The sequence below is a fragment of the Vanessa tameamea genome, chromosome 11 (assembly GCF_037043105.1).
Source record: "Vanessa tameamea isolate UH-Manoa-2023 chromosome 11, ilVanTame1 primary haplotype, whole genome shotgun sequence".
NCBI lineage: Eukaryota > Metazoa > Arthropoda > Insecta > Lepidoptera > Nymphalidae > Vanessa > Vanessa tameamea.
In genome coordinates, this window is record NC_087319.1 from 6,330,717 (window position 1) to 6,349,718 (window position 19,002).

The window sequence follows — 19,002 nt, forward strand, 5'->3', positions numbered from 1 at the left end:
TTATTAGCTGTTCGACTACGCTCAGGTAAAATTATATTTTTGGTTCTCGATAGTTAAATAACATATTATAATATGTAGTCGAGTGATTTCAATTTTGATTCTCCCCACGGTGGACGACCCGTGTAATCCGTTTTGTATTTTTTCATGCGTTGATTCAAATATCATTACCTATTTTAATATGTCCAAAAGTATTGACGCTTAACGCTATAAGGAATATTTAATCATTCCTAACACCGTCAAGTCACCTCCAACGTTAGGAAATAAGAAGTTATAAATTGTGCTTGTAATTACACTGGCTTACTCATTATTCAATCAAAAATACAGTCCCAATAATTGTGTTAAGAGGTGGTTCAAGTAACTATATATGTATGGATGGAGAGATCTATGTTTTTTTTGAACGCGCATCTCGCAAAAACCGCTGAACATTTTGAAATGAAATTTGTACCATTTAGCTTGTGTGCTTCAGTGTGTGGGTTTTGGCTAAATATCATACAGATAAACATATAACGCAGACACAGAACCACGTGCCCGCGTGCTAGTATTAAAATAAATATACCTTCCGATTAATCATATCAAAAAATGCTTCGCATACACATTTAATACCGATGTTGAAGTTTAATTCGACGGTATAATTTTTATTAATCACGATATTTACTCGGAATAAAAAACAATAAGAGAGAACTAATATATGAGCTTATTATAAGAGCTGCAATAAAAATACCGGTTTTAAAAAGGTTTATTTCGAACAAGGTAACTAGAGCCGTTTGAAAATGTTTTTCGGTTCAAATAGCAAAGCTATGTTCAAAATTCGCTGCAGAAAATAAAAGAACTATTGGCTATGTAGCTGGACTTTTATTCCGACTCGTGTTGTTTGGTTAACGAAACAAAATTATAATTTCAAATGCTCGTTTGTTTGATTTGGTTTTTGTTTAAAAAAAAAGGTAAAAGCACGCATTTCCATTACCACGATGACATTGAGGGAAAGGCTTTTAATAATAAATATTGTTAAATTTAAACATAGTAAAAACAAATATTATTATTCAATACCCATAAAATTCCGTTAACCATACGAGCGAACCGTGAAAGCAGGTGTTCTCTGAAATTGATCGCAGCCAATGTCGCGTTAAATAACATAGCTTATAATGGGCTCTTGCTTTCCGATTGGATGATTTTGTTTTGTGGTGAAAACAATCAATACAGAATCTATTTATTGAAGCAATGAATATGATATTAATGGCATCGATAAATTTATGATACCAACATATTACATGCTATCATACTTGTTTCATTAACCAAAAAGCAAATGTTCATTATTTATGATACGTTTACATGAGCTTAGTAATTGTCATCAGTGCTAATCGCCCAGTGCTGACCCCTAATGGAAACAAGAGAAAAGTTATCGTTTACACGTTAGTGTTAGTAGAAAGTTATTAGTTACCAGACATTCGCTCGAAATGGAACACCGCCTTATTTTGCGCAGTTTGTTTAAACATTATTTTATCCCTTGTCGTTTCAGTTTGCCGCTAAATACTTGCAGTAGCTGTTTACACGGTAAGCAATCGGCGAGTGCTTAGTGAATTGTGGTGGGAATAGTCCACTTGCCGCTAAGTAAAGAGGACTGACTTCTATTTATTTACACTGGCACTTTCACTAATACTAAGTACTTATTCCGTATATTCATTGACGAAGATGCACCTCTCCACGTGAAATATTTGCGTGAGTAAATGACGCTTGTGGTTAAAAGGTGTGCATACTTAGTGTGCATGAGACGACTAAGAATAAAGATAAAATAAAGTACAATTTCGCTCATATTTGACAAGGTTATTTAATTTAAAATGTAATTAACGTAATGTGGAGGGGCGTATCTTCGTATGCGAATAGATTTAATAAATGTCTACCCGATGTATGTATTAGAGTACATGAGAAATACTAAGCTCGTGTAAACTAAGCATTATACGTCGAATCATGTAAATGAAAAATGCGAAGTAATAATGCTTTTGTCAAAAATTATAATGTGAATATTGATAGTCTTGTTTTGTTATCTGCTCAAAGTTTCGTTGAGTCGAGTTTGTTATCAACTCAAAGTTAAGCAATGTTGACACTGGCTTTTAGTCGAGCCTAAATTGAGATCTATTTCATGGAAAATGCATTAGTGTGCCGACTGCCTCGTTGGTGTACAGTTATTCGGTTTTTCAGTCGAGAAATTGTCAGTAGCCTTCCGAAGTTTTGTAGTGGCATTATTGGCACATTTTTGACTCATTCTGTACGAAAAGCTGGTCCTACCCATGAACTCTTTTCGGTCATGTGAGATTTCCCATTCGATTTTGAGAGTTCAGGAATTGATAATGCATTTATATTTGCGTACACATTTCCAATATAATATGTTCTACTCAGGCGGTTCTCCCCTGTGTGTGGCTGTCTTGGCGGATATCTGCCAGAAGGTAGACGTTAATTACTACATCGAGGATATATTTATATTTAGATATTTATTTTATTATACAAATAGTAATATAATATCTAAGTAAAATATTCTAATTCTTCCTTAGGCATACCATTCGAAAGCAGAAAAGAGTATACGAGGCGACGTTTTAAAGCACGATTTTCGGAAAAGGTCTTTAGTTTCCCTATGGCAATTGTCAGAGATATTTGATTTTACAAAAGAAACACCGTTTGAATATCATTGTATCAAAACGAATGTTTTGATACTGTACATAAATGTGTGTAACTGTACATAAAAGAATATTTGGAGCACGAAAGTCAATTCGTGGCTAGTTTTTACCGGCCTAGATGCTGAGCCTGCAAGTTAGCAGTACGACGCCAAACGTAATTGTGTGTCACGTGTATTTTTCAGAAATGTTGGTATTTTACGAGTATGTATTGATCATTGAATATTTATATGTACATACATTTTGACATTTCTGAACGGATTATTGTACATGATTTGAACATGTCACACGTCTGACAACTGATCTATATAATCGTTGGTATTCCTATGTAATAAGGAATCGCTTTAAGAAATTTTAACTCAAATTTATTAAATTTTGTTAACAAAAAAATTTTAGCTTTTTAATATTGCGTTTTGTTTTTGTTGCTATATTTTGCTTTTTTCCTGTTCAAAATGTATTTATTTCCAGTTTATATAATACAAAGATATGTGTTGTACATATTAAGTAATAATAACATTGAATCGAAGTAAATAAATAATTATTAATAAACTTTTCCTTTCATAGACATGTATCTCTTACAGTATTAGTAAGAGGTAAAAACCCCTCCACTCAATTGTAAATGTGCGTCATTTGTGCCTGTATTAACACCGATTGTCGAATGATGTACTTATCTAAACGGGTTTTATAAAACCACCGAAGTAAGTACCGAAATAAATCAAATCAAATCAAAATATACTTTATTCAAGTAGGCCTTTACAAGCACTTTTGAATCGTCATTTAACAAACTATTTAAAGTAAAGTTACCACCGGTTCGGAATGTATATTCTACCGAGAAGAACCGGCAAGAAACTCAGTAGTTACTCTTTTTCAACATCTAAAAATACAGTCATGTTAGTTAAATACAATTATATATGTATGTTATGTCTCATCTGTATAAGTAAACAATAGTCGAAACAAGCTAAAGGGTCAAAGGAAAATGCCAAAAACTTTATACAACTTTGTCTCATCCGAAAAGTCGCAAGACAAGCAAGACCTTAAGTATTATTTTATTGCGGCCTTATTAATAATAACTAAAAATAAATCTCAATGTTCTAAGAACTTGTCATTTTTATTATTTGTAAATTTAATCTAGTATTGGATAGCTATATTGCTTGTATTGTTTGAATTCTGCTATAACAGTAAATAACGGCGTACATTCCCGTTGAAACGCTTTTCATTTTGCGAGAATATTTTTGATATTTTATTGTAATTAAATCGTGATGTGACTTAGTAGCCTCGTGATTCACAAGCGACTATTTATGAACTTAATACCATTAATTAAATCACAACAAATAATCAAAGCCGAGATGGCCCAGTGGAACGAGAACGCGTGCATCTTAATCGATGATTTCGGGTTCAAACCCAGGCAACAATTATAATAAAATATAAATAAAATAATTATAAACTACTGAATTTTCATGTGCTTAATTTGTGTTTATAATTCATCTCATGCTCGGCGGTGAAGGAAAACATCGTGAGGAAACCTGCATGTGTCTAATTTCAACGAAATTCTGCCACATGTGTATTCCACCAACCCGCATTGGAGCAGCGTGGTGGAATATGCTCTAAACTTTCTCCTCAAAGGGAGAGGAGGTCTTGGCCCAGTAGTGGAAAATTTACAGGCAGTTAATGTAAAAAAAATGGGAAGAAGCTAAAAATAAGAGAGTAGGCGAGATCGAATCCGTAACAACGAAAAGCAAAGGTCGTCGGAAAGTTGAAACAACATGAAACAAAAGTAAACTTAACTGAATACACAGAGAGCGGTTGATATTTTGATTATCATTGTAATTATTGTGAGCAAATCGTAAGTATTTAACCAAATTGATATTGATAAACAAATTTCGCTCGTCCCTTAGATTTCGTTACATAACTTACATATTAAAAAAGAAAATGCTTTCAAGATAAATTAAGAACAGTCAATATTCATAATTATTGTGTAAAACTAGTTATTATTAACATCTAAGTATAATCTAATAATCTAATCTAATCTATACATCATGTTTTACGAACAAAACTCTCTCTGACTACTTGTTCGCACAAAGAAATGCATCCACGTTCTATCGAAAAGCGGGAAACATAACTAATTCCAATAAATTCCTTTTTTCAATAACATTTTATGCGAGGGCTTTACAGAATTAGTATTTATTATTAAAGTTTCTTATTTCCAAACGGTTTATCTACTTATATTTGTTGTACACGAATTGGTTCGTAACAGTTTCTGGAATTATTATTTACTAGCGACCCGCCCTGGATCCAATGTGGAATGTTGATACTAAATATACTACTGAATGTCTTACAACGTTCACAGTTTTTCAGACATTAGACAATACAAACCGCTATGTCCCTGCGTTTTAAATCTGTGATGAAAATATTTATTTAAATTACATGCTGTAAAGGGCCATATTGATCTGTATTAAATGCACAATGTATTTAAGGAACTAATTGGATAAGGATTAATGCTTTATTGCTCAAAATCGCTTCGAAAATAACCTATTATTTCTCGTAAAAAGTAAAGGATCCCTGTAAGATATAGGTACCATCGCGGACTTTTTTGAAGACATTTTTAAGGTGTACAATACTGTAGTACAATATTTTGATCTATCTCGACGGATTCAACCAGCGTTTGCAATGTAAGCGCAAAACATTGTATTTATTTACGATATCACTTTAGAAACCTCTTAAATTATCAGTGTTTGTCTACTATATTGTGCGTGTATTATATATATTAACCTTCCTCTTGAATCAATATATCTATTAAAATATCAATATAATATCAAATATCTATTAAGCATACACAGTGTCTGTACCTGGGCGGTAAGCGACTTTGTTTTATAATATGTAATTATGTTACACCTTCTTGTGTATTTGTACAATTAATAAAAAAATATTTTAATTTCCATGAAAGATGTTGTTACACTATTTGTGTATATGATCATTCAATTTAATTGAATTTGAAATTGAATTGAAAAACTACATTTATTTGAATTTTAAATAAACAATACGACAGCTTGTATCAAACATTACAGCGACGACCCGAAACGAATCCAAGTCTAAACTTCGCAAATACACTTTGAAACAAATTTAAATTTCCATTTATCAAGGATCAAACCCGATCTATTCGTTACGCTAGCAAATGATATTGCATTGTACTCTGAATCTCATTCCACCGATTTATTAAAAACGACATAACTGAGTATAAGATTGCTACAGGAAATTAAACTTTAATTGGTAGAATATTAAATTCATATTTAAGTACGCTAGTCGCATACATGTAGCTATCTGATGAGCTGTTATAGTGTTAGTTAGTCTAAAATCAGTTATAAGTAAAGATGCAGAAATTCAATATTCTAATTATTTATGAAAACTAAAAACCAACAATTGTTGAAAACAAAAAGATACTAAACGAATAGTTAGATGTGAACAGATAATAATATGATTTAATGTCTCAGAAATAAGATTGAAAATGAATTGTAGTTGAAAACGTAAGTGATAACATACGTTTTGAAAGCCGTGACCTATTAGCAGTGACAAAACAGACGGTTGTCAGCGTGATACAGGATTTATTGTGGGGTAGCACTTTTATAAATTTTCAATAGTTCTTACATTAAGAGAAATAGAGACGATTTTGTGTTGATTTTGTTGACCCTCGAAATTAATTGTTTGGTATCGTTGAGTGTATCAAATAATTAGAGGAAGCGTAACAAGGGACGTTGGTGAATTTGTTTGTTGTTGTAATAAAATTTTATTTTCGGATTAAGATAAGAAATGATTTGTGAACAATGTTTAGTCGTAAATGTTATTTTATTTGGTGTAAATATTTTAATTATTTTTTGTTCGAGTACTTGGCTTAAGGAATGCGTAATTATTGATATTACGGAAAAGATAAGCTTATTTTCATGGCTCTTTGAAAAAAAATCTGATAATGACAATATTTTTTTGATTACCGTCCTGTTTCACAAAGTAATTAATTCCGCGCAGTCTAAAAAATAAATAGCTATTTTTGTTTATTCGATACAATCCAATTTTCGATCTCATTCCTTCTTTTATTAATTAATATATATAATTTGCTACTTTGTAAGTCAGATAGCTCGCTGTTGTCGCTTGATAAGTGAAATTGAAAAAATTCTCAAAAAAGTTCATTCATTGAAAAAGTTTTCAAAATGAGGTAAATACAGGCTGATAATAACAAAATTAAATGACGCAATTATCAACAAATAAACTTTTCCCACCCCACTCGATCGCTCACTGAGAACTAATACAAATAAATCAGATCAACAATGAGAACACACTTAATGACAGTTCAGACGTAAAGAAGAGCCGACTGATGAAAAACAAATTCAGAATGGTTTCCAAATTCAAATAGACACCAATGAACTGCCGCGTGGCGTCCTATGGCTTTACAAACCTAAACTACTGTTGTAAAACTTATTTGTCACTGTAAAATCAACCTTATTCTAAACCAAAACAGTTGTAATAATATTTCCAGAATGATATGGGACGTTTTATTAGGCTGGTGCAACATAGCACAGTTCAAACATAAAACAAAATGACATCGGTGCTTCCTAATTTTATTTTTATTCGAATTTGAATCTTATGCGTACGAATTAGAGTCGTCTATGAAATTTGTAATGGTAACATTTTGTGGTAATACGGATGCACGCGTCCTGCCATAGATAATAAATGGTTTCGGCAAATAATTACGTTATTTGATTTTAGATAGATGATGGTCGTCGGCAAATATATTCCCTCGTGGGAGCTTGTGGGGCTTAGCGTTACATTCTGATTTTATAATTGGACTTGATTATTAAAACCCAAACAAACTTATTTGTGTTTTTTATTTTAAATAAATATTAGGTACCGATCCGATTTCGCATGGATAAAACCGAGTTTTTATCCTATAATATTTTGATTAATAATTAAATAATTAATTAATAAATGTATACTTGTTAATTAGTATTGATATACAATAATAAAGATGAGATGGCCGATTTTAGCCGATGTTTACGGGTTAAAACTTGTGAGCAACACAAAATTTACAGTTAATTTTAGTTAAGTTAAACACGTGTAAATTTTGTGTTAATAATTCATCTCATGCACAGTTTTGGACGAAAACATTCTGAGGAAACCGCGTGTACTGAATATGTCGGATGAAAATCTTTCTTTATCGTTTTTAAGTTATCTGCTTTGCTAAGGATTCATATCTTAATTGTCTGGTTTGTCATTGTTTATTTTTCCTATTTTTAAAAATATAAATTTAGAGACTGGATCTCTTTTAAAAATATATGTAATATATTGTCATGTTTTTTTTTGTAGATCACTTAGAAATAGATAAATATTTTGTAGATTGTTTTGGGTTATAAAGCACAAGATGGCGGTCCGCATTTACGATGTCGAGATAATAAGTGATATCCCATGAAATATTAAAATATTCATACATACTATTTACTAAAACTAGAAACAATTGATTAAAAGAGTTCGATATAGATCAGTGGAACAGACGTTAAGAAACGACTTTCTTCTTTTAAAATATATTCGTATAGCGTCGTAGGCCTAAAATACCTTACAAATTTTATCAAAAATTATACGAGAGGTATCTTGAACAAAAATATTATACAGTTTGTGTTAGCTTTATATTTTAAGTCTGTGTTATAATATTGGTGTGTTGATTTGGTAAAAGTATTTTTTAATACTTTCCTTTAATTTTTAAATTAATTATTTTATTGGTCAATACAAAAATATTTCATCCGTAAAACTTACTGACATAAAAGCAACAAAAATTAAAGTGACTTACTAAAGTTACTTTTTGTATAATTATTTAATAAATGCCATTAGAAGTAATAATATATGTTTACATGAATACAGGTATTGGGCACTAGTATATATATAAAAATTAAAAAAAGTAAAAACTGCTGGCTTCTCCTAACGAGAAGATTATTAATTTATTTCACAATCCAGATTATCAGTATGAGATGAATTTTATACACATACAATACTTGTACAAGTTAGTAATACCTCCCAGGATTTAAACCAGCGACCTTCAGTTAGATATTGAAATGTCTATGCACTGGGTTATTATAAGGTTTATATTGATATTTTTATTTGATTTCAATTTTATGACTTATATTTTTTCCTCATAATTTTTTTATGATATTAACGAGTTTTTAATTTATTTTAATTCTAATAAGAAAGTATCAAATATTCTCAAACGTTTAAAAAATCCAATAAGTATATATTTTATAAAAAAATCTATTATTTTTTAAGCAAAAAATGTCCTCTACATTCAAGTATAAATTTAATTATAAACATAAACAATAGTATGCTCTTGATAGGTATGTCAATTGAAAATTTCCAATACCCTACAAGCACTTGAGATTCCGACTCCCTAATAAAATTAGTGATGCCATTCCTTTTATCCCCTCAAATATCCGCCAACACTCCGGCATTCCGCAGAGAAATCAAACAAGAAAATTCATATCATAAAATTTATTTATATCTAACAAGCGGTAAAAATTTACGAAAATATATTTTATATCACTTCCATTCCTTACACATGCGATTTATAAATTAAGTATATTTACATTTAAATATTCACTGTTTTTAGTTAAATTTCATAGTGAGCAAAATTTTTGTTTCGTTTTAGATTCAATTCATTATGTACAAATTATTTGTCTCACAGATTTTTCAAAGCACAATTACTTAATACAATACAATAAACGTAGTGTATGAAACTGAATTTATTATCAAAATCACGAGTATCGTGACAGATTTTGGGCTTCAAAACTGCCATCATTGTCACTGACCACATCTATTTGTTCTTGGTCATTTTCACAGGATGAAGAACTATTTTTTGATGAACAAGATGCTTTCGAACAGCAACATTTCTTATTTTTTCCGTCGTTAGTCACAGGACTTTCTTCCTTCTTCAATTTGACACGACGGTTTTGAAACCAAATCTTAACTTGCTTTTCTGAGAGTTTTAGCCTGGAAGCGATTTCAATTCTTCTTAATCTCGATAAATACATATTCATTGAAAATTCTCTTTCTAATTCGAGTAACTGTGTTCCTGTAAAAGCTGTTCGGATACGTTTGCTAGAATCTTCTTTCAACGGCATCCGTTTTAGATCTTGAGAGTAACCTGGGAGTAACTCCTCTGGATGAGCGAGTGGTGGACTTGGAGTACCATTTCGACTTTCACTAGATAAAGATGGAGATCTCTGACCTTGACTTTTAGCAGGTGATATAGCGATGGGCTTGTAAGGATGATGTAAGTACGGAGACACTGATTTCTTCCTCCTATTAACAAAGTTAACAGGTTCTTGTTCTTCAGTTTTCAAGTAAGTTTCAAATGAACGACCTTCGCTTTGGGGCGGCTCATATATTTCAGGTTGGCGCGGTAGTTGGTGCATCAATGGGTAGCGAAAATTAAGTTGCTCCAAGAACGGCCTGAAGAGGTCCGGGGTTCTTTGCTGATGTTGTAACCCAAGAGTTAGCAAATTATTCAAGCTTCCCGGGTATGGGTATGGAAGAAACTTCGGTCTGGTGTCTAGGTGATGTGACATGAGGTGTGTGTAAGTTTGTAAAGGATCACTTGACATTTCAGTTTTCTTGCAATCTTTCGTCTCACTAATTAACGCGTCCACTAAGAAAGAACGAGACATTTTGAGTTGCACCCTGTTTGGCGTTCGCCTTGTGACTGATTACGCAGGGTGAGATCTCCTAAAGTAACAATTACAAAAACTACCCCCACTTAGTGCACCCCATTGTAAATAAATACAATAGGCCTCACTCGAAGCGTTTTGGCAATTATTTGGCCCGTCCCACCCTTTTGTCGGTGAGCCGTCAGCCCCAGCGTTAGTGAAAAAAAAACTGTATTCTTATGAATGGAGCATTTTAGTAGCTATGAATAATTTTGTATGGCTCGCTAACATCCCTCATATCTGTCTCATTAAATTCAATTTCGTTACTGTTTTATTGAGATTTTTGATTTTTGCATTGCCAATATATTTTTTACAATTATTTATTTAATAAAAGTCAAGAAACTTTTAACTAAATACTAATAAAGTTATTACTTTTAATTGATTTTTAAAATTTGTTCGTAACAAATTAAAAACTGCTGCCAGATAAAATATTGGCGCCAAAAGTTCGGACAGATTGATATTTTGATCCATTTGAATAGGTATTTATATAACTGTAAATTACAATTAACTATTGAAATAGTTTTAAGTATTGATCATTTCAAATAAATTATCCAAGATCAATCGTTCAATAATAATAAATCAAGACAAAATGGAAACGTATTTAAATATTAAAATAAAAATCCCCAGTATCAAAACCTTTTAATCCAACATAGTAGCAACACATTAATTAGGTACGAATACCCTATAATATGAGCCGTATGCTGTACACGTGATTTTGATACTGGTAAAAGAAATCGAAGGGTGGGTATACATTAGCTCCGCCCTCCAGGAACCCTTATTACAGAACTAGTTTATGAAATATTAAAAGGGCTGAATAATATTGTTATAGCAGTAATTGTGAATCAATTCATGTTATTATCATGTCAGGAATAATTTGAGAGTAACTCTTTGGACTTCTTTTGAACGTTAAGTGCAATATGATGTGTTTTGATGTGATTATTAGTGCTTCATTGAAACATATTTTTTTCGTCCCTCGTATGGTATCGACTGGTTTGATTCGTGGTGATTTATTTCTTATAGTCCTTTTATGATTGAGAGATACATAAATTTTACAATAATACCTTATAATACTATAACGATACGATTTCTCAGAATATAATTCAAAAAAGAAATATAACGTGAGGAAATTTATCTCTACTTTTACTAAACGTAATCTTCAATCAAATCTTACTATGTATACGTTGTAACTATATATTATAAATTGAATATTAAAAATAAATTTTGGTAGATGTCGAAAATATATTTTATCGATAAGCAATACCAATATATTAGTATGAAAAAATCGAAACACAAAAAGAGTCACAACAAAAAGTCTCTATTGTTTTTAAATAAGGAAACTTGTCTAATTAATCCTATCATTGCCTATTTGGAAGGAATAATTATTATTCCTATTTTCTCCTCCAGTTAAGCGTGAAACTTGTGGTAGGTGTGGGTACAACAATAGCACAACGATGTCCGTCGAACCTGCGACTTTCACAACTGTCAAATCTGTTTTAATGAATGGTCGTATTCATTTGATAAGATAAGAATAATAGCATAATGATTTATGAATAAAGGTTTCATTTATAATGTCTCCGCAGCTGAATGCAGATTCATACATACATATATATAATAGTTACAATATTCTAGTATCGATAATTAGTTATCTTATGCGTAAATATGTTTAATACACGCTTTGTAAATACACGAATGGTTAGTGTTCGTGTATTAATATTAATAGTTATCGTGCTAATCTGCCAGTCTCTTTATCGCTGACACTTCAGGCTTCATACGAAAATCAATTGTGATTAAACTGCGAGGCTATATAGGTTGTAACTTACAATTTTATTTTAGTAGGTTTTAGTGATTATTTGTATTGCTCTACTCCGATTGTAAGGATGAGTGAGCTATTGTGACCACAGGCACAAGAGATAATTATTACATGATAATATGTGACACTTAGATCATAGTGTTATTGGTGCATTCCGTTTTAAGAGACCAAATTTCAAAAGACCATGTGGTACCTTTTTTATACATTTTTAAACTTTTTATTTGCGGATTGGAAAGGTCTCCAAATCCAATATATACTGTCACATAATGTATAAATGCATTTTATTTCATCCGCATCGTCTGTTTGATGTTGATCAAACTAAAAAAATAATCCTTTTTGCTAAAAATTTCTTTCATTGTAAAAAAAAAAAAACTGTCGAATCTGTAAACGATCACGCATCACGATTGAAATGGAACAATGGGCAAGACAACAATATGTTGCAAACATTACCGAAATATTTATCTACTAGAAGCTTAAGGATTCTATGCCATATTCCTCAACAATTAAGGTTGAAATTCCCTATTGATAAATAATAAAGGGTTAAGACAAAATTGAAAGGGTATTCAGTTTAAATATCCAGGTGGGTGTAATTATGATTCATTTTATAATTATAAGTATATTTCACGTTTGAAATTAAATTAAGGTAATTAATATTAATAAAAAATCTGTTTTTATTTTATTAGATGTCCACGTGAAATCGTCTCCAAAGTATCGAAATTAGCAACTTTTGTGTAGTCAACACGCGTTGAGATAAATTAGTTTCTGTAATTCCCATATGTTGTGAATAAAAGACTGTGTATTTATAATATAAACTTGTTACCTTTGTAACTCGACTACACAGGGATATAATATATCATAGTATTATTAAATCTAGAAAGTTTAGTGTTACTTGTTATAAGAGAATAATCTAAATACATGTCAATTTAATAGGCATATATAAACGTATCCATACTAATTTACATATATTTAACCATGACAAGTTATTACTAAGTAAATATAAAATACTATTATATAAAATTAAGATATTAAATAAAGAGGATGATTTCCTGAGAGTAGTCCGAGCATCTCCAAGATTATAAAGAAAACGGTCATTAAAACAGAGGTAATCTGGTGTACATGGACTTGAACGAAGAACTTGGACTTGTTAATCTATGTTTGTTAAAATACGCATTATATATATTTGTGTAGTCAGTTGGTCACGTATGTCGAAAGATTGCAGACAGACGAGGCCTAGAGAACCTACGTCACGTAGCGATTCCGTGGCGCCCGCCGAAGAGCCGGAGAGGGTACCGCTGGTTTTTTTGTGGGTATTCCGGCATATCAGTCGTCATTTCATGAGGGGAAACGCGTTATGCCTATTTCCAGCAAAAACAAAAAAAAACTGTAGATCATCAAACAAAAGAAGGCTGGATGCGGAAAGCAATGAACGTGGAGGCTTCATACGAAGTAAATCGCTCATGTATTACGTACGTTCAAGTTCAAAGCGAATGTTGTAGTAGGCAGAACTTATGTAAGTGTTTATAGATTTTAATAAAAAAAAAAAACATTAACAATTCCTAATTCTACTAACTCCTATGTAAAGGCCCCTTGGTAAGAATGATATAAATACGAAGTCCATTAAACTATGTTGCTTCACAGCCGGTCGTTGGGTACATGTGTCAGAATATCTTCCGCCACAGACAGGTTTCAAAAATTAACAAATTTGGTCATCGCAGATTTCGCAACAATTGTGTCCGATTTGATTGTTTGCATTGTCCAATTTGATCCAGTGACTTACTGTTAATATTAACGTAAAAATACTAAAACTACACCAGTTTAATGAAACCAAATAAAATCTTTGATTTATTTTATAATTTATTTATTGGTCATATTTATTCATAGTGAATCCACATAAGACAATTAGTTTTTAGCTTAGTTTATAATTATATAAACATATATATGGGCTACATCTATTGCTTGCAGGTTAAATTAAATAAAGAGCTTATACTTTAACAGAATTTACAATATAGAAACAAGCTTGTGTCTTGGGACCTCATACTCAATTTAAGAAAATATTGGTTTCAAATGCATCCATGTTATAATTAAACTCATATAAAACTTGTCAAATAATAATAATACTAATAATAATATTTATTCCACACAAAAATCATCTTTAAAAACAATTACATGGTTGAACTATGACAAGTCTTAATATACAATAACATGGTCATCAAACGAAACATAGATCAAGTACTGACTATCCTAGCTAGGCTAATAAAAGCTAGGATAAATTATTAATTGGTAATTTAATAAAATAATAAATGAAGATTATATTATGTATAGATATTAAATTAGTCGTGTTTTTGTGTGTAGTTGTATTGTAAGACTAAGACAAAAGTAAAATGATAATATTAATAAATAAAATGTTACTTATGACCAAATATACACATCACATGAAGTAATATTAAATTTTTACATTGCATGTCCTTAACGATAAGGTCGTTTATGTCATACTTACTCATTTAATATACTACTGGCAAACAAAGTATTATTAAGCGACTTCAAAACTATGGATGTTATCAATGCGGCGTTTTATTAAGCTACCTCAAATTGCTTTTGTAATACTGCAGTTTACATTATTGACAAAACATATTTCTGAGTTATTCGAAAGGTAAATGAAGTTAGTTATTTATGAAGTCGTTTTATTTACCGTAAAATGTATGAATAAAATGTTTATTACTATGATAAATAATATAGAAATGGTTAAGAGGACAGTTGACTTTACTAAAGAATACTTTATTACTTACTTTTATAAGAACAATAAAATAATTGTAATACGGCATAGACATAAAAACTCATAGAATAGAGTATTATAATTACAATTAAATTTATTTATTTTTATATTTTAGGCTTAGCAGACGTAATATTTTAGAATTTAAATCTATACTAATATTATAAATGTGAAAGTAACTCTGTCTGTCTGTCGCTCTTTCACTGCCAAACCAATGAACCGATATTGACGAAATTTAGTATGAAGCAAACTTGAACTCAACCAAGCCATAAAACGCGAACGAAGCCGCGGACGACAACTAGTATTGTTTATAATTTCTTACCGACGTTCTTAAATTGTACTAGGCATTAGAATACAATTAGTTCAAGCACCGAGCTCTTGTAACTAACAGAACACAAAAGCCGGACGGAAATGAGTCTGAAAAGGTAATTTAATGACCACCTGCACATTGTACATTCCAAAGTCAACGTCCATACTATAAAAGTTGACAATGCTTTCTTAGAAACTTCTTACAATATGACGCCTCACTGTCTGGCAATCCACTTGTTCATTCATGGTTATTTCATTCATTCATCAATGAATTGTGAATGGTTTACAATGTATTGATTTATTTTAAATTTTAAGCTTGTTTGGGAGGCGGATTAGAAATTGATAGTTCTACGTTTGCTAGTGGAATAAGGTCGAGAATTTGTCGGTTATGTTGCTTGGTCGCCATTGATTTGTGTAAGTTATCTTCAGTTGTAACACATTTTTTTGTATTATTTTACTTATAAGAAAAATTCTATACAAGTCTTTGTTTAAAATATTGTTGATACATAACAAGTGAAATAGATTGAACTACACTTGTTATACAAACATTGAAAAATATATATAACATTGTATGAATAACAATTTCATGTTGAAAAATGTTTTAATTTAAAATTCTTCATAGACTTCTTAAAATAAATTGCACTTATAATTTATAGCATTTGTATATCTAATGTAAGGAACTTAATATGGAAAAAACGTATGGGTTTGATTGTCTAATTGAAATATAAGTTATTGTTATTGAAAAAGGTTAAAACCATGATGATATGTCCTTGAGGAGGAGAGGTAACCATTATGAAACAGGCTCTATCTTTCCATAAATACGATCGCTGCACTATAGTCAAAGTAACAAACTTTATTCAATATAGAAGCATTATTCTAGCTTGTTGTTTGATAAAATCTAACTCTGGTTACATGGAGATACCTCAAGACTAGAGTAAGATTATTTACATACCAGGAAGTAAATGATATTACTATTTCCTAGTATATATTATAGCACATAGTAGTACAGTAACATAAAATTCTGACTAACTTTTTTCGGTTAGTATAATAAACATATAGGTATGTATATATTTATATATTATAAATATTAATTATATTTGATTGTTATAATGTGTCAGAAACAATTAACGAAATGAAACCATATTTCTATTTAATGGTTTAATTTACATATACATATAATATATGTCAACATCGCACGTCCCACCCTTTTCAATTTGAATGCATGTCGCTAATATTTTGAGCGGGAATCGAATCAGCCACCACGTGTTTCGCATTCCAAACTATGGGGATGATAATAAAATTAAACTATGCGATTTGGAAGTGGGGTGATATTTTCGAAATTAGTATTGTTTATTTTTTTAATTTTCAAATGATAATATTTATTAGCAGAATCAGCGGTCAATATTAGAGTTGATAGTCAGCAATCATTATGCTGTTTTTTTTGAGTATTCCTTATGAAGAGCTAATAAAATATTCTTGTGATATTTTAATCTTAATTAGGTCAGTGCATTACCGTTATCGGTTACCTTTCACTATCACATTCGGATGAACTGGAAGGACAATTAGTCGCCTGATGATAAGTGGTCACCATAATCGATAGACATTGACTCCATACAAAATTTCTGACATCTCCAATGCGCCACAAACCTTGGGTACTTAGTTGTTATGTCACTTGTGACTTTAGTTATTGCTTATTCTTCAACTAGACCATAACGAAACATAGTATTACTGCAGCGGCGGTAGAATATGTAATGAGTGGTACCTATCCAGACACCCTCGCTAAAGGTTCTACCACCGAGTGAATTAAACTCAAAAAGCAAGAATCATTACGTAATTTTGTAAATCAGTTGTAAGTATCAATTAATTGAATATTTTTACTTCTTTATGAAACATCAAAAATCTTAAACCATTAAACCACTATCTACTCAGCGCGGTTTCGTCTCCGTCTTATCGATAATAGCTTGATTCATAGTCTATAACGTTTTTTAATCAATGAGCTACCTAACGCTTAAGCATTTTTTTTAAATCGGTCTGGCATTTGATTTTATTATCGCGTTCAAACAAACAATGAATCTATTCGATTTTTAAAATCGATCGATCGAATCGAATGTTACTAGACATTGTTTTACTATAAATATGCAAATGGACGGCGTCAAAATATTCGCTGCTACAATTAATTCAATTTCGATTCAATGTACCGTTTATTTATTTTAAAAAACAAATAAAAATCATTCCGTTTATGTTACAAATAGCACTTAACATCATTGTTTTGCCTTTCAGTTATTTCGAGGTACTTTATTGAATTACAGATTTATTTGTTTTTACTGTATATTAAAATACTTCATTTAAGTAATTAAGTTTCAATTTACGTAAGATGGAAACTAAATTAAGAAACCTTTTAAATATTAAAACTTTTTGTTAATCAAGTATCGGATATTTATTCTTTTTTACTGTTTCAGAAAAAAAATATGAAATTTTTTAACATAAAACCAAAATTTAATCTATATTTCCTTTTTACATAGCATTTTTTATTCCTGCCATAGAAATAAATACGAAGCATTCTTATCATTTCCATGGTAAGAGGCGATGACTTCTTTTTAATATTTTATAGTTGTTTATAAAAATAAACAATTATGCTTGATCGCTTCCAAATGTGCAGATTATATAGCGCACCCAACAAATATCTCTTACATTAAATTTACGATGCACGGGAGTATAACCAATGTAAATTCCCAATTCTTGAGAAACTAATACATTTTTTGTAAAGTAACTAGGTAGCGTAAAAGCTAGCTACTAAACAACAAAAATGCAATTACAATTTAATAATAAAGTTTTAACCATCTCGCACAAGCTGAATAAAATAAATAATTCAAATGAAATAATAAAGAACAATCACAACTTACTGCACTTAAGATCTTTTTAAATGTAGTTAATTTAAATCAGTTGATTAAAATATGTACTATTCTACCGAAACAAAACAAATTATACACGTCAATAGTCACGTGACCTGAATTACTACTAATAATGCTCAACCTCAGAATGCTTTAAAATGCCTGTCGAGAAATGAACTAAAAATAACGGGCTGTTCCCAACACGGTCAATCGAACCTTTATATCGAACTCCTCAAACCAATGAGCCGTACGGCCAGAATCTGCTTACTATAATACGTACTTGTTATTGTTTCATTCACTAGAACTTCTTCGTTCCGGTTCACTAAACATAAGGAGTCAGAAATTCCCATGTCAAGGCTTGTAATTGGTACGCGGTGGCCAATCACTGTCAAACGAAGTGCTCTTAAGATTCTGACAAACTTTTTAAAATCATATGGTCTAAGTGAAAAGCGATTTTGTATATTTTCAAAAAATTATCATTGAATGTTCTATATATGTAAATGTAAAATGTAATGAACACTTTATGAGTAATCATTATTTAATATAATTAAAGTGTTCTAGACTTATGAAGGTAGGTTAATATTGTTTTAATTAATTTTGATAGAAATAAGCAAAATAAACGAAAGACAATAAAGATGAATACAATTTTGAATTAATATTCATTACTAAAAAAAAAAAAAAATGTAACAGATTAATGTTGCCACATAATAATGAGTAATAAAAAAAGAATTAATTTTTAAGTCTACAAAAACGACTAGTTTACTGTCATTATGTAGTAGCTTAAACTATAACATGAAAGGTTCTAGATTTAGATGTAATA

At 30.7% G+C, this 19,002-nt stretch overlaps 2 protein-coding genes across 2 annotated transcripts in view; both read right to left on the reverse strand.

Annotated features, from left to right (window-relative positions):
- Nucleotides 1-19,002, reverse strand: part of LOC113395166 (uncharacterized) — a 399,509-nt gene that overhangs the window by 30,581 nt on the left and 349,926 nt on the right. The window lies entirely within an intron of this gene.
- Nucleotides 9,452-10,363, reverse strand: LOC113400937 (GS homeobox 1-like). The gene has a single exon (XM_026640637.2). It carries the CDS (start codon nucleotides 10,361-10,363, stop codon nucleotides 9,452-9,454), a length of 912 nt encoding a protein of 303 aa, XP_026496422.1.